Here is a 22,355-nt window from a genome sequence, read left to right as displayed (position 1 = left end):
GCGAATATGCGTTCCGCTACTTGAAAATTGAGAGACCACTCGTAAGGGGTCAGAATGGTGCGACTGAGCTTGTCCGCCAGGATGTTGGACCGACCCGGAATGTGCGTTGCTATTAGAAAGCGGTTGGTGGAGATTGCCCATTCCCAAACTCTCATGGCTTCTCGACAAAGAGGGTAAGACCTTGTTCCCCCTTGCTTGTTGATGTACCAGACAACTGACATGTTGTCCGATTGAATCGCAATTGTTCCCAAGGGAAGAAAGTCCTGAAGTGCTAGCAACGCTAAGAGCACTGCTCTCATCTCTAGAACGTTGATATGCAGTAAGGTCTCTGAATCGTTCCACGTGCCTTGGACGGTCCGGCCCGCAAAATGCCCCCCCCACCCGAGGCGGGAGGCATCCGTGGTCACCGTGGCGAGAGGGGGAGAAGCACAAAATGGGCGGCCTCCGTGGAGATCTGGGGAGTGAAGCCACCACAGGAGGGACCGCTTGCAAGCCTTGCTGATCGCAATGGGATGATGCATAGGGAGAGCAAGGTATGACCATTGTACTAAGAGTTCACTGGAGGATGCGCATATTGAGCCTGGCAAGAGGAAGAAGTGCTATAGCAGACGCCATGGACCCTAGAGCCCTCAGGACCAACTCCGCCGGAACAGAACTTGAGTGGAGAATGGCCCGCACCTGGAGCTGCAGATTTTGAACTCTGTCCGCAGTGAGGAAGGCTTTTAAACTCCTTGTGTCTAACCTGGCCCCTATAAAATCTAAGAGCTGTGTGGGCGCCAGGTTGGATTTCTTTGTATTTATTGTAATGCCCAGAAAGGGAGCAAGATGGAGGAAGGAGTCTCGCCAATAGTAGTAGATGCCTTGTTGGGGCGGTAAGAAGCCAGTCGTCCAGGTAGGGAAGACCTGCACCCCCTGAAGCCTCAGGTGGGCCGCTACCACTGCTAATACTTTGGTGAACACCCTGGGGGCTGTGGTGAGACCAAAGGGAAGGACCCGAAACTGGTAGTGACTGGCGCCCAGCCGAAGCGGAGGAACCTCCTGGAGCGCCTGTCCATCAGGATGTGGTAGTACGCATCTTTGAGGTCTATAGAACACATCCAGTGATTTTCTCCCAGAAGGGGGAGAATAGATTGCAGAGTGACCATTCGGAATTTTTCCTTGGGGACTGCCAGGTTCAAGAGAGAAAGGTCTAAAATTGGTCTTAGTTCCCCTGTCTTTTTTGGCACTAAAAAGAACCTGGAGTAGAACCCTGATCCGATCTGGTCTGGGGGGACGGGCTGGATGGCTCTTCTTTAGCAGATGGCCAATTTCTGCCAAAGCGGCCTCCCATTGACTGGGTGGAACGTCTGGGAGGGACTTCAACTTTGGTAAGTGACGAAAAGGGATGCGGTATCCTCTGGATATGATCTGGAGAACCCAGCGGTCTGATGTTATGGACTCCCATGCCGCTAGGTGCCCCGGAACGTCCCCGACTGCCTCCAGAGTGGAGCAGCCGGGCAACCCCTCAGGGTTGCTGCGCGGGCCGTTCAGAGAAGGGTTCTCTGGACCCGAAGTTCCTGGGAGCCCCTCTGCCTCTAGGGCGGCGTCCTCCCTGTCCTCCTCTGCCACGGAAGGACTGGTTGTCCGGAGCAGGCTGGGATTGCTGCGACTTCCGGAACCACATCTTCTTCTGACCCTTTTGGTTCCTAGAGTAGGGCCTCTGGGGTGCAGAGAAGCGGATTCCGACGGCAGACAGCGTCTTCCCGTCCTTCTCACTCTGGGTCAAAGTGTCGCGAATGGTTTTGCCAAAGAGGGCAGAACCATCAAAGGGGGCGTTTGCAAATGTCGCTTTGAAGGGCTCAGAAAAATCGCAGTGACGGAGCCAGGCCTGACATCTAGTGGCTAGACCTGCCCCTGCAGCTCTAGCGGCGCCTTCCGTAGCATGGGAGAGTAGCCGCATAGAGGTATTAGTAACTGATCTAAGAGTGGCCATGAGGGTGGAGTGCAGCATTTTGTCCTCCTCCGACATGGACTCTGGGGGAGATGCAGCGTATTCTTTAATGAGATCTCGCTGCATCCTAATGACGTGTGCCAGGTAGTTCAGCGCCCTTACCGAGAAGGTCGCTGAACTAAACATCCGCTTCCCCAAGCGGTCCATCATCCGAGACTCCTTGCTCGGGGGATGGACTGAGGGACTCTCCTGAGCAAGTTCCCTCTTGGTGGCCGCCGCCGTCAACATGGCATCTCCGGAGGCCCCTTACTCCAATGGGCACGGTCAGACGGTGGGCTGAGGATCCTATCGGGCCTCTTAGGGATTGGCTCCACGGTGTCCGGTTCCTTCCATGCCCTGGTGGTAATGAGGTCCACGAGGGGGTCGGGCAGGAGGGGACACCCAAGAGGTAGACGGGCCCGCTTCAAATGCCTCCAAGAACACGGACTCGTCCGAGGAAGACTTGGGGGCAGACCACCCCCCCCCCTTATACGGAGCATTTCCATGATGTCTCCAAATGAGATATCCTCGGGGGGTGACCGTGGGGAGCCTTCCCCTTCCTCCAAATCCGTGTCTTCCGTGAGAGACTCGGGGGAGTCAATGTGCCTCCTTTTGCACGTATGCTTGCGAGGAACATCCTCTGGGGGGCTGTCAGAGGACTCCTCGCAAGCAGCAACCTGTTCCAGGGGAGCAGTTTGGGGCACAGAAGCGGGCTGTCCCAAGGGCCGGATGGTGGAAGCCTGACCCAGTGCAGAGGGAGTGCGGGACGGAGCCGAAACAAGTGCCGGGGGTCCAGAGACCCACAACAGGGCCCTCTCCACTACATCAAACGCCGAAGGGGAGCCGACCTCGACCAAAGGATCCGACAATCGGCTCCCCCTCGGATCCGAAGAGTGGATCGGAGCCGGCGCCGAAGCGCTCGGATCCGAAGGGACAGTGCGCTCCGACACAGACTGCGCCGAAGGAGCACTGATCCCCCCGGATCCGAGGCTCGGATCCAGGCTCCGAGGTCGGATCCGATGCACTCGAGGGCAGGGTCGGAACCGAAGTACCAAGTACTATCGGCGCCGACCCACCCCCGGCTCCGAAGCTGCTTGGCTCCAACTGCGCCGAACCCGGGCAGCAGGTTGGAGAAGGAGCAATCGGCTTGAAAAAGGGGGTCGAGCTCCCCCCCAGAGGGGGGGGGGGAGGCAAGAGCACTCCCATCTGCATCTGGGCCTGGATGAACCTTCTCATCATCCGGTCCAGATCAGCATCCGAAAGGCTATACGTAGATCTCGACGAGGCTACCGAGGTAGGCCTAGAGTGCCTCCTCGATAGCCTCGACGGAGATCGGGTCTCCTCCTCCTCAGGTCCCGGTGAAAAACACACTGGAGACCGGAGCCGAGGAGGAGGAGATCGAGCCGACAATGGAGCCGGGGGAGAAGCCCGCTTGGCTGGCGGGGCCGAAACAGAGGTCTCGGCACGCCGCTTATGGTGCTTCTCCCTCCTGTCCCTTTTTCTAGCATCCCTCTCCTCCGAACCAGAAACGGGAGGTTGAGTCCCAGGAGGAGGAGGGGGAGCCGCAGAGGGAATAACCGTGGAGACGGTTACCCCCGAAGGAGCGGAGGTCGGAGCAGAGTCCGGCGGTAAAAGGCCCGCCAAAACAAGCTTGGACCTCCGCTCCTTCAATGCCCTGGGGTTGAACCCTGCACAAATGGAACATCCAGATGTGAGGTGCTCAACCCCCAGGCATCTAACACACCGAGTGTGGCCATCAGCTGGGGAAAGCTAATGGCCACACTCAGAGCATTTAGAAAAAATAGACTTGGGCTGCTCAGACATCCCAAGCTACAATAACAGTTACTATAACTAAAGTAAGTAACTAAAGAAGAAACAAAAATCACTCACAGGCCCAACACACACACTACGCTACCAGCGAGGGAGGGATATAACTTTTAGATTAAACACTAAAAAAAAGTAATACCAAAAGGGAAACCTACACTTTCACACAAAACAACCAAAAATATCTTTAAATTTTACAATTTAAACACTTAAACTAGCACTTAGCTGGAGAGCTGGAAAAACAATCTGGTCACCATGCGCGGCAAACGAGATCTGAGGTCATGAGGGTAGAGCAGGGTATTATGGGTGAGGGGAGGAGCTGAGAGCTTGGATCCATAGCTGGTAAACCATGCCGGTTCGGATCCGATATCGGATCCATAACCCACAGGTTGCAGACAAATGAATCTCCTACTTCAGATTATTGAGTTAGTTGAACTTGTTTTGTCTGGTGTGAGGTAAGCCATCTGGGCCATTGTATTTAAGCTGGCACCCAGGAATATAATCTGTTGCAAGGGCACTAGTTTTGACTTCCTTTCGTTTACTGTGTACCCTAGAGAAATTAGCAACCTTTTTACAAACGCCAGAAGCTGTAGAAGAATGTCTTTTGTCTCTGCTTGAAAGAGGCAGTCGTCCAGGTATGGATATATTTGAATTCCTTTTTGTCTGCAAAATGCAATTACTGGTGCCAGGCACTTTGTGAAGACCCTGGGTGCAGTAGATAAGCCAAAGGGCAGTGCAGAGAATTGATAATGTGTTGAACCTGCAATGAAACGGAGGTATCTTCTGCAACTTTGTCTGATAGGGACATGCAGGTATGCCTCCTTGAGGTCCAACGTTACCAGCCATGCTTCCTTGCCCAACATGGGAAGTAGCTGCTGTAGTGTTAGCATCGTGAATTTGGGAACTTGTAAGTGTTTAGAATTGAAAGGTCCAGACTTGGTCTCCAATCATTTTCCTTTCTGGGTACTAGGATGAGTTTTGAGTAAAATCCTTGGCCTTGCTCTAGAGTTGGTACCCTTTGAATGGCTCTCATGGCCATGAGAGCTGTAATTTGTTTTTGAGCCTCTGCCCTTTGATTTTGTGGCAGGTTTGGCATTCCTCTTTTTATTGGCAAGGTGTGAAAGTGGAATCGGTATCCTCGTAAAATTATGTCTAGGACCCATTTGTCCTTTGTGACCATGTGCCAGTTGTCTGCAAATAGTGCTAGTTTTCCCCCCAGGGGGGCTGACAAAAGAGCTTTGTTTGGCCAGCTGAGGTGCAAGTCATTGAGTTTGCCTTCTGGTGGGTTGAGACCTGTCTTCTCCTCCCTTCTGGGTTGGAGTGCCCCATTGGCGAGGTTTATACTGAGCTTGTGGTTGTCCTCTGCCCCTTGGGCACCTGTATTTACCCCTCTGAGGCCTGTCAGTGGCTGGAAAGGACCAATTTTTTGTTGGCCAGTTTCTGCTGAAGCGAGGGGGTTGTACCTGTAGGAAATCTTTGACTGTCTGCATTGATTTTGCCTTATCTTCCATTTTCTTTAAAACTTCTTCTGCTTTAACACCAAAAAGAACATCCTGCTGTAAGGGAGCATCTAGTAGTTTTGCTTTAACATGATCAGGCAGATTTTGTTCCTTTAACCAGGCATGCCTACATATAACCGATCCAGTGACAGCTGCTCTGCGGGAGGCCTCTAAAGAATCAAACCCACATTGTAAGGTATGTTTGCCCACCTGCTCGGTGGCGTGCAACAAATCCTGTACTTCTTTCAATTTAGATTGTTGAGGGAGGGTGGTTATCTTTTGTTTTAACTGAGAGATCAGAAATTGCTGATACTTAAGCATATGAAATTGACAATTTAGAGCTCTCATAGCTAAAGTGGCTGAGGTGTAAACCTCCCCCCCCCCCATCTGTCTAGTGCTCTTGAATCCCTTTCAGAAGGTACTGGATTTTTAGCCATGGAAGCCTTAGCCCCCTTGGGACGCTGGGAGATGGTCTCTGGGTCAGCTACTGGGCTTTTGTAAAGAAATTTGTGGGAATCAGGAACTCTGTAGTATCTGTCAGGCTTGGCCGGGGCAGGAGGCAGAGAGTCAGGGTTGAAACTGGATTCTAAATAGACATCATCCACAATGTCCAAAACAGGAGGGATGGCTAGAGGTCTGTGTTGGGGGAGTAAAAGAAACTCTCTCAGCCTTTTCTTGGAATCAGAGTAATCATGACCTTCCCAGTGAAAATGTTCTCATAGTGTGTAAAGTTTCCCCAAAAGAGTAATCTTCTGGAGGGGAAGCTGAAGGAATAGAGTCCTCAGCTTCAGAATCTTCATAAGAAGAGAAGGAATAGCCTTGGTCCTCAGAGGAATCTGAAGAAATAGACAGTTGTTCAGAGGAAGCAGATTCTTCCTCTTGTCTAGGCCTTTTGTCAGGAGGAGGCTGAGAACCCCTGATAAGAGAAATCAAATCTTCAGCCATCTTGAGCATCTGTTTCTTAGGCATAGGGCCTTGAACAAGAGACGGAAGTGAAGCCTTTTTCGATTTGGAAGGAGTCTTCGACGATTTGACTGTAAGAGTAGTCTGTCTGAAAACACCTTCAGAAGGCGATGGTGTTTCAGAAACACAGACGTCCTTGGAAGGTAAATCGTCAGTAGGGCCTGAAGTAAAAGGCTGCGTCAGCCAAGTACATTCCGTCAAAATATCCATAGCGGTCTCGGGTTCCTGAACTGCAGTAGTCAGAGACTGCGTCGGAGCCTCACTGATAACCAGAGATCGGATCAACCGAGGCCTCGGAATCGGGCTTAGGCCTGGGCTGTCGATCCTTATCCCTGCACTTTTTGTGCACGTCGGTAGCTCCGACGGCATGTTATAATTAAATTTTCTGCCAAAAAAGTGTCGTGCGAAATCAAATCATCTTTTAATAGTACGTTTATTAAATCTAGCACAAAAACGACAAGTGACGTCGTGATCAGGGCCTAGGCAAGGTATGCAATAAGAATGAAAATCCTTATGAGGTATTTGCTTCCCACAAGAAATGCAATTGTTAACTTTTTCTGACATCGGTCTGAGGCAAGAAAAGTTTCCCCAATGGGGTACTTAGCTTTATAGAAGACTTCGGTCTGAAATTCGAATTCGAAAATCTCAGGAGTCGGCCGACCGGCACTTGCGAACTGCTTCTGTTTCAGGCACCGCGCGGCAAGAAAGACTGAAGAAAATGGCATCGGTTGCAATATATGTACCCCTGGCGCACTGACGTCCGGGATGAGGCGACAGCAATCGACGTCGGACCAAGACTTTGGAAATCCGGCCGACTGCGGGACCGCCTGACGACAAGATAACCCTAGTGTGATGACTGCAGCAGGGTAACACGATGAACATCATCTCATTCCCCAAATTCCAGATATTATCTTTCCTCATCACAGTTTCTCTAATTTTTTCATGTTAAAAAGTGCATCTTCTAATGTAATTACATCTACAATATACATCACATGTATTACACCACTAGAAAATTGCTATTCGTCTTATTAAATTTTTAATGCTATTCACATTTACAGAAAGCACTCACATTTTCATTTTCCCTTTTCCTTAGATTCATGGTTTCATAAACTCCTAGCTAACTTCTAGGCTAGTTTTCTTAATAGGCCATTTCAAGCCTAACCAATTTCCTTCCCAAATTTTAGAATCAAATACTGCACCTTGTATCTGCGAGTCAAACACCTTAACCATTATACCAAGCCACAGTCTTTAGTTGTGCATATTTTTTCATCTCATCACTTACTTCAGAACCTTCTTCTATGTCCTATTAATTTTTTCTTATTTAAATTTTTCCTTTCTATTTTTCCTTAATTTCATTTTTGCAATCCATCAATTTCCAATTTTGTTACATTTAAAAATTTCAATTCAAATGTTTATGCATCATGTCCCATTTCTCCAAAAATATAACATTTTCTTTTGTCCGTTACTTATGAAATGTCTTTTTTTGGAAATAAGTTTTGGGTTGCCCTGGTATGTTACACCACCTCAAATCCCTTCCACCTTTATCATGCTTGGTATATGTATATTTTCTCTGTTTATTTTTAACGCATTACAATCCCAGCCACCAGTCCATAAACCACTTTTGTCAAACTTTTGTAATGTCCAGTACTTCTTTATATAAAGCTTTCAAATGTCTTTTCAAACTCTTTCTACCTCTGTTTGAAATTGTACATGAATATTTTTTTGTTTCCTTGTTAAATGCTTTTATGACCAAGATTCCAAGGGTAAGTTTCTTTCACATTCTCCAAGAAAATTTTCGGTTGAAAGCACAGCCTCAAATATGTCAAAATGTCCAAGAATAAATGCTCTTACCTCATGCTGTACACCCAAAGAAGCTATTAAATTGTCCCACACTTCATACCTGTCCATTCCTTTGTTTTCTTTACTTTGAATTCTTACAGCGTACTTCTGTTTTTCGTGTTCTTCTGCCTTCTTTTCTGCTCCTCCACTTTTGCCTTTTACTTCCTCTGCATGTGTTCATTTTCATCTCACCACTATTCTTCAGGGTTGTCTCTGCATCCTCTTTGTATTTTCTCCATAATATCCACCCAGGAACATCTTCATTTTCTGGCTCACTCTGCACCATTATTTCTTTAGTAAATCATCCTGCAACCCTCCAGAATGCAGGGTTGTAATTATACATCCATTTGGCAACTCATTTCCATAAAACAGGTTTCTTTGAGACATTTCCTCAGAATCCTTCATTCTGCAGTCTCAATATTTGCTTTCTCCTTCATTTCTTTGACTGCTCCATCTCTATCTGCCTCGGTTTCTCATGGCTGCCTCTGCGCATGGACTGAAAACAGAAGTACTCCTCCAAAATGGTTTCTACTTAATGACTACTAGTAGGGGAAGCTCCCCAGTGTCCTGGACAAATTTTCTGTAGTATAAACACCACTTCAGGTTTCCCCCTGAAAACAGGCTACTTAGCCTGGTGGGACTACTAACCTGGTCAAATGACAGATGGATAGTTAGAGGACTAGTCTTGCCCACTAGTCTCTAAATACAGACAATGATGTAATGAAAAGATTTTTCCCCAAAGGGGCACTTAGCTTTAATCACTCCATTTCTGATTTTAGACAAGACAATGTACTTGAAGTGATTAACCAGGCTCTGAAAGCAAGAAAGAAATGGTGCAGGCTGTCTACCCTTACACCACAATGTCCTGAGGTCAGAAGGGAGGGTTGTCCAGTGGGCCAGGAAGAGGATAACAAGTCGCTAGAATTCAGGACAGCCAAAAGTCTTCCACAACAGGAAACTCCAAAATATAATTTCTACACTAGTAACATTATGTCCTGGGAGAACACACCAAATCCAGGGGCATATCCCTCCACCTCCTTCCAACCAGTTGCATCTTATACTGCCCATTGTCCAAGACTTGCTGTTGCAGGGTATCAAAGAACCAGTTCCCACATATTATGCAGGAAGGTTTTTTCATTCCAGGCTCTTCCTGGTTCCAACAAAGGAGAGTCTAAAGCTGCAGAACTGGCTGGCACTATCACTACTTCATGATCAGCTCTCACCTCAAGGAGAAAAAAAAATGGGCTGGGAATGGTCCAAGGCATGAATGACAGCTAATGGATTGGGGCAGGCTGATGGCTGGCCAGCAGCAAGGCATAAAAATCAACGAAGAACCATGCATACTCCCAGACATTTTGAACAAAACATGGCTTCTGAATTTTCTACCCCACAGTACAAGAGGAAGGGGATCTGAGATACTCTCTGCCAGCCCATTCACCTCTCCTGGGAAACGAAAAGATGGAGTGATGACCCTTCATTCCCTGCTACCCCCCCCTTCATCACTGCCATGAGATCACAACCATAAGCTCCTCCGCTTTAGAAACCACATAATTAGGGGTTGTAACAAATCATGGCAACAATTGCATACAACTATCTGTACCACCTTTCTCAAAGTAGAATTTCCTTTTGACTGTAGGGAGTACTCACCCCCCCCCCCCCCCCCGCTACTGAAACACCAGATCGTTTTTTGCAACAATTTTCATGTTCTTGTGCTGCTTTGCAAGGTTCAGCCACTACTGACTTCAGATTTCTTGCAGGTTCTGTGCATTTGCTCTCTCCAGGTTCACCAAAAAGTGTGGTACGACATGGACATTTTGCTTTCCTGTACAAATCTCAGCTCTTTCAACAAAATTACACTGACTTTTAGAGGTTTACAATGTTAGTGACAGGGGAAGAGGACCAGCTAAATGATGTGCAGGGACTGTTGAGGCAACCCAGCGCCACCTGACTGGCCTTTCACTTGCTCATAATGAATAAATCTGACAGGATGTTACACCAATCATTTGCAAGGGGGTGCTTACTGGGTAAGCCCATGTATCAAACGCTTGGAAATCTTATGTACTGCTAAACTGTTATTGACCAATTCTTTGTTGCCTTAAGACTCATTTATCAAGCAAAACCTCAAATCAACTTCATGTGTGGATGGCTAGACTGAATTTTACAAACAGGCTTAAAGACATTGTGTGGTTGTAGTCAACAATTATGTCATTTTAACAAATCACTTGCTGTTTGGCCCCATAATCAGATGTGGTCCCATAATCAGATGTTAGTTTCAGGTTATTTGCTTCTTGTCATTTTTTACTGGCTTTAAGACTTATTCACTATCTAAAATACTTTTAAAAACTGGTAGAGCAACAAAACAACCTCGCTTAATTAAGGGAGCCAGGAAGTGGGTTCTGTTAATCAATTAACACTTTTGTTTGCTCTTTGCAAGCTTCGTCAGATCTAAAGTTAACTTGTGAATAAAATACACTTGCATAAAATCTTACCACAACAGTATATGCCCCCTTCACTGTTGCAGTATTCTTTACACTAGGGATCCCCTGACAAGGGCGGCCTGATGTCCAGCCAGTATACCAAAGCCTTTAGGTTGCCTTAAGGTACGCTGTAAATCACATGCATACTCCTGTAGTGTAGGGAATAAAGGTGGCATCCGGACGTATCATCCTCAGAACTAAGAGCCCCAGTAGGAATGCCAATCCAAGGAAGAGAGGTTATCAGTACATCCAGAAGAGAAATGGAAGAGGGGAAGAAGGGAGGAAGTGAATACTGCAGCAGTGAACAGAAGGACATCTACTGTAAGATTTTACATAACTGTACCATGTCCTTCCATTTCACTGTTCCAGTATTTCTTTACATTAGGTAGAGTGCTAAAGCTCAAGAAGAAACTTGGAAGGTGGAAGGACCGGCACAGCCCCTCTAGGAAGCCAGGAGGATGACGCTAACAAAACCAACCCTAGCATTCAGCTTGTAGTGCTCAGTAAATGTACACACAGATGTCCAAGTAGCCACCTGAAGAGTAGAGTTACTATTTATATTAGACAGTGTTGTAAACACTTTAGTCAATATTGTTCTTTTTAAAGGATTGCATATTTTCAAAAAGTGTTACTATCCAAACCCTTGAAAAAGGACCAGAAAAAGCCACAGCTCTGGTAGAATGAGCCTTCACAGAATAAGGAAAGCTCTTGCCATGAAATAAACAAAAAATAGCTTGAGATCCAAGAAAATGTTGGCTTGGATACAGCTAATTCCAAGGACCTGGGATGAAAGGAAGCAAAGATTATCAGATTTCCTAAAGTCTTGGTCTTTTCAGCTGTTGGAAGAGTCTTGTGAGGTACATCCCAAATGGGGCATATATGATGGGTCTGATGAGTGACTAGTAGAGGAGCACTATAACCTCTATTTCTAGATGCAAACCCTTTAGTAATTAGATGGGCTACATAGAAGGATTTCCTAACTACTTTGGCAATATGATTGTCAAAGGAGAGATTACTATCTACCTGGGCCCCCAGATCTCTTACCTCTTCTGTATTAAGGGGGCTGCCACCTATATGGTAATTCATGGGTGTTTTGTTTTTCCCAAATGGGATGACTATGTATTTTTTGGCATTCAGCTTGAGACCACGACTTTGACACCAGGTGTCAGTCTCAGTAAGGCCCTTTTGGAGAATGTCCGTGTCAGCCAGAGAGTCAATTATGGCTCCCAGTTTGCAGTCATCGGCAAACTTGGCTAGACATAGCCCTCCTGTGTTTGCGTGTACTTCTGAGAAGTATATGCCGAATGGTAGGGATCCCAGGACCGAGCCTTGTGGGACACCACTTGTGACTGGTTTAGAGTCAGACCTTGAGTCCGCTATTCTTACCATTAGAGTTCTGTCTGTAAGCCAGTTGGCAACCCATCTCGTGATGTAGGGGTTTATGTTCAGGCTGGTCAGTTTTTCTATAATTCCCTAGTGGGGAATGGTGTCAAAAACCTTGGCGAGGTCAAGGTAGGCTGTGTGAACCACCTTCCCCTCATCTATGGATTCTGACCGTCTCAAAGTCATCAACCAGGTTTAGTAGGCATGATCTGCCCTTAAAGCCGAACTGGTCAGATCAAGTGTTTGGAGGTTCCCAATGTCTTTGTTAATGACTTCCATGATTATGAGCTCCATAGTCTTGCAGACCAGGCTAGTCAGGCTTATGGGGCGATAATTACTAGGGTCAGTTGTGGCCCCTCCTTTGTGGAGCAGAATAACCATTGCTGTGCGCCATTCTATGGGCACGTAGCCCGTGGAGAGGCTGAGGATGAACAGTGTGTTTAGGTGGGGGGTTAGTTTGTTCTGTAGTTCGTGCAAGACGCAGCCTGGGACACCATCTGGCCCCATTGACGCTGTGCTTTTGGCTTTTGAAAGGGCTGTTTTCACCTGTGCGTCTGTGATTTCCAGGACACTACACTTTTCTATTATTGTTGTGGGCCCTTTTGGGGGCGAGGGGGCGAAGTTTGCACTGAATCTATCTGCCAGAATGTTGGCAATATCAATGGGTTCAGTATATTTTGTGCTATTTTGCACTAGCTCAGAGCATATCTGTGAGTTGCCACTTAGATTCTTGACATAGCTAAAGGCTTTGTGGTTATCTTTCTAATCCCTTGGCTATTTTTCTTTCGAAGTTGGCCTTGGATGATCTTATAAGGGACCTCAGTTTCTTACCGATACTGATTAGGGATGTCTTTCCTCCTTGGAATTTGCTTTTTTTCTGAACTAGTTTCCTCCTTCTATTGTATAGCCTATTTATGGCAGGGGTCCACCAGACTGGTTTCCTTCTCTTAGGGGAGCGAGTCTTGGTTTTGCTAGGGATGGCACAATCCATGCATCCTTGTAGGTGCTCAGAGTGCATTTGTAAAGGTTCCTGCATCTTGGATACTGTTATCCTTTAGCGTGGGGGCTGTGAAACTTGCCACCTCGGTCTTAAATCAGGTTAAGTTTGTTATAGAAAAGTTTTTCCCTGTGGCTTCCTTGGTTGAGGGTGGTGGTGTGGTGTGGACATCCAGAGTGATTAGTTTATTGTCTGATCTAACCACTGACGGGTTGACCTCTGGTGCGTAACACCTGTCGCCCATGTTGGTGATAATCAGGTCCAATATGTTTTCACCTCTGGTAGGGGAGTTTACCAGCTGATCCAGGGCATTTGAGTTGATAAATTCCAGGAAGCGCTAGACCTGGGAGTTTGTACTTGAGTCGTTTTCCCAGTTAACGGTAGGGTAATTGAAAATCGCCCAATATCAGGTTGCTCGGTAGGACCTTCATGTTTTCCAGTGTCTCCAGAAAGGTGGAGTGGTGGTCCTGGGTCATGGAGGGTGATCTATAGTAGGGCACAATTTGCACTGCAGATTTGCCCAATGTTAGTTGCACATGGATGATCTCAGAGGTATCATACTGCGCCACTAACCTGGAGGTGTAGGTATCCTTGATGAATATGGATACAACCCCTCCTTGTGTGTTTTGGTTCATGTTCTGTGGCCGAAATGTGCGGTATGAGTTGTAGCCCGGTAGTGCTGGGGTGCTCTGTGGAGCCTTGAACCAGGTTTCAGTTACTGCACAGATGTCGACATTCTCCATACTTAGGAGTGTTTCGAGTGCGTGCATTTTGAGATTTAAACTCCTGGCGTTGAGTAGCATAACCCTCATTTTTTTTATTTGTGCTGTTTAGGGAGGTGGGTTTGACTTTTCAGCCTTGCCTAAAAAGGCACTATGGGGGCAGCAAGAACCTTGGCCAGTATTCGAAAGCCTAGGGGTGGCAGGTGCAAGCAGTCTCTTGTGAAGCAATGAGGCTTGTCGAGCATGTCGTCCCAGGCGGACAGACACTGGATCCCCCTTTGAATGACACCAGAAGCTTAGCCAATTGTTGAAACTGATTATTTTTTCTTTATACTGTGGTATCATTCTTGGTGAGGGGCAGTTACTACTCAGGATCAGGGTCATACCCGCCTGGTCTACATGACCAGAGAGCTCTTCCATGTCTCTTTTCATGTAGTCCAGGGAGGTACATCTCAGGTCATTCACACCAACATGAACAATGACAGTCATATTTGTACTTGTTCTGGATTGACCTGAGTGCTTGCGTTATGTGGTGGATTCTGGCTCCCGAAAGGCAGCTAACAGTAACCTTTCTCCTTGTCCACCCTAGTGAGCGGGACATCAGTGTGCCTGACTATAGAGTTGCCTATTACTAGTTTGTTAGGTATGTTACTTCACCTTAAGGGCTGCGATTGTGCGGCACACAAAACTTGATTTTGTGTTTTATGTGTTGTCTGGTTTGTGACGGGAGGTGCAGGTTTTTTGGGTGTCTGCTTTGGAGGTCTCTGATGCTTTTGCTGGTTTTTATTTAGAGCCTCAGAGTATGATTTTTTTGTGTATTTCTATGAAAGTGAGAATGGGTCTCACATCCTATGAAATGTCTACATTCTGAGTAGGTAAAAGGCCAATCAGGTGGAACTGGGTTGTTCCACACAGTGTACTATAATGCCTCTAACAGTATTTTTAGTAGCATCATGCTCGCAAGTTTGAAACAAAGTGGATCTGAATCTACAATGGCAAAAGTGTTAATCCTAAAAGGAATGATCTGGTGTCAGGACTTTTTTGAAGGAGGATTTGGAACTGGATTTAGTTTTAGAAAAATAGTCAGAAGGACTGCTCTAAATACCTGAACTCCTGACAATCCTGTTTTGGAATTTTGGTTTGTCCTGACACATACTCCGTTGTACAAGGCCAGTCTGGATTAGAAATATTGGCGTCCGTACTCATGAGTGACCTTTGAACGTCCCACAGAACAGTCACGAAAAAAGTTTATTCAAGAAGGGGAATGTGTCCTAATAGAAAAGTCAACATTGGTAGGGTAGTACATTCAAATGATTAAAAAAAAAAAATTGAGCTGAAGGTTGTCTGGCCAACCTATTAGACTAAACTAAATGAAAGCCAATGCAGCCAAGAGACCAAAAAATGTTGAAAATGGAACACAGTTACTGATCAGCAAAAAAGTGTGTTGTTACATTTCTCAAACATCTGTTTTGCAGTTAATTTCATTTCTGTATATACTAAAGTTACAGCTGCAACAAAATGAAAACTGACATGTTTTGGCATTTCACTTTCATTATCAACTCAGTTTTTCCTTATGACCTCACTCAATAAGGAATCAACTTTGGTACTATCAATGAATTACACACACCAGCAAAGCATTCTGGCTATTCAACCACCAAACCAATTTAGAGAAACATATCACCACATTCAGATTTGGGTGTTCCATCTGGGAGACATAGCTAACACATTGTCGTAGTAGGATACAAGACTCCTTTGTTGCTGCACTTAGGATGGAAAAAACAGAATCTGATACAATAAAGTAGATGAGACATTGTCAGTTCAGCCCCATGTCACGAGTTTTCAGTTTCAATAAAACTTTCAAGAATCCATGCTCATCAACAAAATTAAATTGCAAAAATAAGACCAGTTTTACAAACACCATAAAATTTGAAATTGTATAGGTTAAGAACACTACTCTCACTACTAGAGATTGGTTATTTACATTTGCTACGGAAACTGTTACAATACACTAACTGAATGCAGGCCACTGTTACTGGTGGTGGAGGGGGGCCAGTACTTTTGGCACTCAATGGACACAAGGCATTGAAACAAAACTTGAGCAGTGTGCCTGCCCATCACAAGATGTACACACATACAAGACATGGATATTTTTGGACAACTTGTAGGAGGACTACCATAAACTGTCTTCTGATGTAGAAGGAAACCACAGCATCCAATGTAAACCCATGACAGAAGTCAATCTACACATAAGGCACCCTAGCTGAGAACTAACCTGAAAAAACAAGTGCTTTAACGAAAATGCTATCTGTTGTACCACACAAAACAAAATACACAGGACTACACATTAAGTTAAATCTAAACAAAATCAGTTTCCAATAAATGTAAAAAAAATTAAAATATTGGCAAGAAAACAAAGGCTCTCAGCTTACCCTATAGAAACAACAGCTTCTCTGTTTTGGCAGTTTGTTGTCCATATTGATAATTTATCTCCTTTCGGTCTGACATTAACAACTGCTCCACAAACATCATCGCTATAGTCATTGAATGCTTCTCCAATTAGACACAGAAGCTAAATGAAATTAAAACAAGTTTATATTAACATTTACTGTATACCCTTAAGGAGAAAACAACCATACAGATTACAATCCTCTTAAAATACTTTCTGCATCTTTATGAATTAAGCCAACATGGGAATGGAAAAAATAATTTCCTGTTTGGGATGACTGCAGGTAGGGGTAGAGAAATTAGGCAAGAGGGGTGGGAATTTAAGAGAGAAAAAATGGAAAAGGAACCAAGGTACTGGAAGCAAGTAACTGGAAAGCAAAAGGCAATAGTCTTGGATGAAGCCAAGCAAAAGTCTGGACTGCAGGTTAGCGACCAATACCACAGTGTAGGCAACGAGAAAGGGATAGGGGTGAAAGACGACACCTAGGAGAGTTTTTAGTGCAGTCTAGAACAGGAAGCTGCTATTTAAAAAAAAAAAAAAACGGGATAATTAGTAAGGCATATAAACTATGGCATAACTAAAAAATCTATCATGACATTTGACAAGATTGGAGAGTGTGGAAAGGTAATGACATCTGTATGGTGCCCAAGCATGTGACAAAGTCCAAAAAGTTTAGAATTTGTACTTAGAAGTGCCTGCTTAATTACTTTTATGCCTCAAGCAGACTTGAGATGTTTTTCCTCACGCAGACAGCAAATGCTGAAAATGTGATAGAAAAAAGCTAGATGTTGGGAACGTATTTTGGGGAGTGTAGCAAGCTGGCAGATCTTAAAAGTTAAAGTACTTTATCAAAAATGTGAGGGTAAACAAACGGCTGTAACCAAGGGCATTATGCTTTTGAGCTGGGACACAGGAAATGAACTGTCAAGACACAGTAAGGCTTTATCAAGGCTAATGATATTGGCTACCAAAAACATTACTAGTAAAAGGAAGTTAAAATCAACTGCAAATAAAAAAAAAAAGATCTTTAGAAAAGGGAATGAACAAATTACATAGAAATAAATGTAACTTGAAGGAACAATACATGAAGAATAATTTTCAGGAGGAAGGGGGAGGTTTAAGGAAATCAGTAATTAAACAATTTATGTAATGGAGTGAACTACTGCGAAAGAAATAAGTTATATGCCAAGTACCTTACAACGAGGATCCTAGGCCTTAAACACTTGTCCTATATGGACAGACAACCCCCCCCCCCCAACTATTCTCTGTCTCATATCGCCTACTTAAAGGCAATCTCTGCTTGACTTACAAAGACGTGTCTGACCCAGCTCTGTTAGAAATGCTACATCTAAAGAAATACCAATCCCTCCGCACCACACGCTCCAAAGACCTCAACCTCATTACCACAATCAACAGAACATGCTGGAGGGACAGGTTCATAACAGTGAGACTGCCCATGCTATGGAACAGACTTCCCCATACAGGTCAAAGAGCAGCTCACTGGTCCTCCAAGAGAAATCTTGATGAGTGGACGGGAAATAGAAAATTCACCTCAGAGATCACTCCAGTGGCTCTACTCGACAGAGGCAATGGGAACTAAGGTCGGCTGGCACGATGTCAGGGTAATCCTATGGACTAGGCTTATAAAGGCTCCAGGGGCCATTAGCCTAGTACACACCTATGAAACTATAACGTTCCATCTGTGTTGTCCATTTTCATTCTTCATCTGTAGGGTTCGGATCTGAACCTCAGACCTAACTCTGCTATTACCAAAGCTTGTGGTAACCATAAAGTTCAAGCACCATCCACTAACATACCTCAGATCTTGTTTGCTGATTTACATAAAAGCAATACCTGCTAATGTACATGCATCTGAATATATAAATATGTATAAATCCTACAGGAGGAGCTATATCTGGAGCTCAACATTAAGAACAATAGTGTCCTTACATTATCTCATTCTTCTAGAAGTCTGCTGTGATAAGGGTTGGTGGGCAGGAAGTTGAAGGATTAAAATGGACAACACAGATGGAAGGTTATGGCAAGTACACAGATTCTATCTGATGTTGTCAATTTCCATTCAATACTCAACTTTTGGGACAGTCCCCTGCTACCTAAAATCCCAGGTAGACTAAGAATATTCCTGAGCACAGCTGAGCCAAAGGCTGTTCTACCCCTCGAGACCAGATCCAGTTTGTAATGAGTGATGAAGGTATGAGGACTAGCCCAGTTTGCAGCTGCACATATGTCATCCATGGAAGCCCTAGACAGAAATACTGAAGTTGACAGACCTAGCAGAATGGGCTCTTAAAGGTTTAAGCAAGGTTAGATCCAACTTATTACAGATAAAAAAACACAGTCAGCCAGCCATCTGGCTAGAGTTACTTTATAACTAGTGTACCCAATTTCAAACCTGCAAAGGAGGCAACTGATCTGTCTTCCTGATTTCTTTTGTCTGTACAAGTAAAAATATAACGCTCTGAATATCGACAGAAAAATTTAGGAAAGAATATTGGTAAATTAATGGACTGATAGACAATGGATTCTGACACCACCTTGGGAAGAAGGGACGCATTGGTATGTAATGCAACTCTTTCCTTATGAAAGATCAAGTAGGGAGGTTTCGATAACAATGCTTGAAGTTTTGAAATTCTTCTGGCAGAGATAATGGCCACTCGACAGTTTTCCAGTCCAGGTCAGGAACTGATCGCATTAGCTGCTGTTTCAAATATATTTATATGTGGGCCTCAATAGGAGAGTGCTCCTCAAGCATGCTAAACAAAGTTTAGAAGGGGCCACAGAGGAATTTTTAAACCCAATATGAAAATTAGATATCGCTGCTAATAAAACTTTAATGGTAGAGGAGCTAACCCCCTAGTTAAAGATTAATGCCAAAAATTCAAGTAGGTTATGTAGTGGAGCTGAAAAGGGATCAGTGTGTTTTTGCTGTGCCCAGCAAACAAAATTTTCCACTTACTTGTATAAAGCTTTCTGTTTGACAGCTTATAGGAAGATAAAAGAATATGACAGACAGGGAAGAGAGCACTGCCTGGCTATTGACGAATTGGAGAAACCACACTGTTAGATTGAGGTTTGAGCTATCCAGATGAACCATATCTATCGGATGCGACAGGAAGTCTGGAAAAGGATCCAGAGTCCAAGGATGGCAAAGTAGATGAGGCCATAGGAAGGGGAACCAAATCTGACAAGGCCAGTAAGGTCCAATGAGTATGACTTTGCACTTCAACTTAGGAGCTTTCTACAGAAATTTCAGAATCGGGGGAATTGGCAGGTAAATATAAAGTAGACCAGGGGGACCATCGTGAAATAGAGTATCCCTCTGTGATTACCCCAGAAAGTGGATTAGGGCAAAGCAGCTGCTGCATTTATTGTTTAGGGGAGAAGCAAAAAAAATTGCAGCAAGGCTGGTCCCATTGACAGCAAATCATTTCTGCTACTTTCATGTTGAGAGACCACTTGTGAGGTGGACGAAGGGACTTGCTCAATTTGTCTATCACACTGGACTTCCCTGAAATGTGCAATGCTATGACAAAGTGGTTGGACGAGATCGTCCATTGCCACACTGAAAGCTTCTCGACACAAGGGGTAAGATCCGGTTCCTCTGTTAATGTACCAAACTACTAACACATTGTCTGTTTGGATCGCAATTGTCCCTAAAAAGGGAGACTATTCTGCAAGACCTGCAACACTAAGAGAACTGCTCTCATCTCTAGGACACTAATGTTAGCTGGCCTCTTCAGTGAACCAATTGCCTTGACTGTTCTCCCCATAAAGTGCCCCCCCCCCCCAATCTGGGAAGCGTCCATGGTCACCATGGCCTTGGGTTGAGGTAGAACGAAAGGACGGCCTTGTATAACTTGATCTGAGTGAATCCACCACCAGAGGTATCTCTTACATGCTTGAGTGATTCGTATTCATGCCATGTGCTGGGTAAACATCTGCCACTGTTTTGCTAGCATCCACTGAAGAATTCTCATATGAAATCTTGCCAGAGAAACTATTCAGGCAGCTGAACCCAAGGCTTGAAGGATCAATCGGGGTAAAAGTTTGGTACTGCAAATTATTTTCCTGACCTGGAATCTGACGGTCTGTACTCTTGTGAGGAAGAGCAGCTGTCACCAATATAGTGTTGAAGACTGCTCCTATGAATTCTAAGGTATGAGTTGATTGTAGCAAAGACTTCTTAATTTATGGTTATCCCCAGAGGACAACCAAGTCTGAGGCACCTGACCTGATCTCTTGCTCTTGTTAGTAGATGCCTTGTCTGGTCGGGTGAGCCAGTCGTTTAGATAATGGAAACGCACGGAATCCCTCCAGACTCAAGTGAGCTGCTACGACTGCCATGCATTTGGTAAACACCCTGGGGGCTCAGGTGAGGCCAACGGACGGTGCTCTGAAGTGAATGCGACTGCCTCCCAGCTAGAAGTGTAAATAACTTCTGGATTGTCTGTTCATTTGTATAGGATAGTACTTCAAACAGATCCAGTTGTCCTTGCCTAGGAAAGGTAGAATGGACTGAACAGTGATGAGCTCAAACTTTGCATGTTGAACTGACTTGTTCAAACTGGTGACATCCAAAATTGATCTCCAGTCCCCCGTTTTCTTTGGCAGCAAAGAATCCAGATTAAGTTTCAGATTCTACCTGACCTCTTGCATAACTTTCTAGCAGCTTTTGTATTTCCAGTGCCGCTTCTTTCCTCTGACTGTGTGGAAAAATTTTGCATACAGATAGGGGTGGAAAAGAACAGGGAACTGCATACATGCTAGAAATAATTCTCTGCACCAGAGTATCTCCTCTTATATCTAGCCAGGCTCTCTGGTACAGGGATAGTAGACCCCAGATTGCCTCCAGAGGAGGACAATTGAGCCTCCTTTCAGGAGTGCTGATAGGGTCCATCAGAGAAAATCTCTGGATCCTTGCTTTTGCGGGCCTCCTTTGCCGCATGGACAGCACCTTCCATTAGAGTTTCCCCATCTGCCCCAAGGGGAACTTTCTCCATGTGTCTCCTGGAATGGACCCTGGGCCTTCCAGAACCACATTTTCCGACCACCTTATTGATTCCTAGAAAAGGATCTTTGATGGATCAAAAAACGTACATCCACTGCAGAGGGTCTTTCCATCCTTCTCACACTTAATGTGTCCTTCACGTCTGTGTCAAAGAATGAACTGCTGTCAAAGGGGTGCATTGACAAACGAGGACTTGAAAGATTCCGCAAAATGACACAAGTGCATCAAGCATGCCTCCTAATGGATCTGCCTGAACCTGCTGCCCATGAGGCACCTTCAGATGCATAGGAAACAAGCCCCATGAATGAATTTGAAATGGATGGGAGGTTAGCCAGCTTATAGGCCACAGAATTGGGCCTCAGCAGTAAGAGTCCCTGAAAGGGATTTTGAAAGTGCCTTGATCAAGTCCCTTTGTAATCTAAAACAGTGCAAAATAATTCAGCAACCAAAGAGAAAAGGTCACCAACGCATAGACATGCTTCCCAACCCTGTCCATCACCCTAGACATCCTGTTATGGGGATGAACAGAGCTCTGTTCACAAAGTTCTTTCTCGGTAGCCACCGCCACCACAACCATGGCATCCCAAGCACCCCCCCTCCTTACTCCAAAATTCCTTCCCAACAGGTAGGCCAGAATCCAATCTGGCCTCTTAGATAGTGGCTCAGGCTCCTTCCATGCCCATCAACAGATCAAATCAATGAGCAATTTGGACCAAAGACCCTGAACTTTCCTAGAAGCAAAGGTTGCTCCCCAACCCAAGTCTGAGGCATCTATAGAGAGTTGCTGAGGTATATGAAGAGGTAAGGCCAGGGTTCTTGACGGAGTTGCTGCATCCATCACTTTTTTTCAGACAGGGGAGCAGGGGAATCAAAACATGCTAGGAATGTGCATGCTGGGACCAAACTGTCTTTAGGAACCACTGGAACGTCATGTGTAAGCCATGAGGTAGATGGGCTAGCTCCAAAGGCCTCCAGAAAGAATAGTGTAAAATTTTACCATAACTATAGATGTCAATCTCTTCCATGTTGCAGTATTCTTTACATATGGGTGGTATTCCACCCAGCAACCAGACGTCTGTCTGTATACAAAAACTTAGAACCACTGCTTGTATATGGGACATCACATGAAGGCGCAGACGTACACACTAACAATCTTCAGAAAAAGAAAGCCCCATAAGGAAAGGAATCTAAGGAGATCTTATGAAAG

General features: G+C 45.1%; 1 protein-coding gene across 1 annotated transcript in view; it reads right to left on the bottom strand.

The window, feature by feature from the left end:
• Nucleotides 1-22,355, bottom strand: part of LOC122788873 (eukaryotic translation initiation factor 4E-like) — a 387,508-nt gene that overhangs the window by 59,666 nt on the left and 305,487 nt on the right. Inside the window, exon 6 of the mRNA XM_044055778.1 lies at nucleotides 16,103-16,242. Coding sequence (XP_043911713.1) covers nucleotides 16,103-16,242 — 140 coding nt within the window. The remainder of the gene's footprint in view (nucleotides 1-16,102; nucleotides 16,243-22,355) is intronic.

Source organism: Protopterus annectens, chromosome 14.part0 (assembly GCF_019279795.1).
Source record: "Protopterus annectens isolate FY-2018-M chromosome 14.part0, PAN1.0, whole genome shotgun sequence".
Classification (NCBI taxonomy): Eukaryota; Metazoa; Chordata; order Ceratodontiformes; family Protopteridae; genus Protopterus; species Protopterus annectens.
This window is presented reverse-complemented; position numbering and strand designations above follow the sequence as displayed.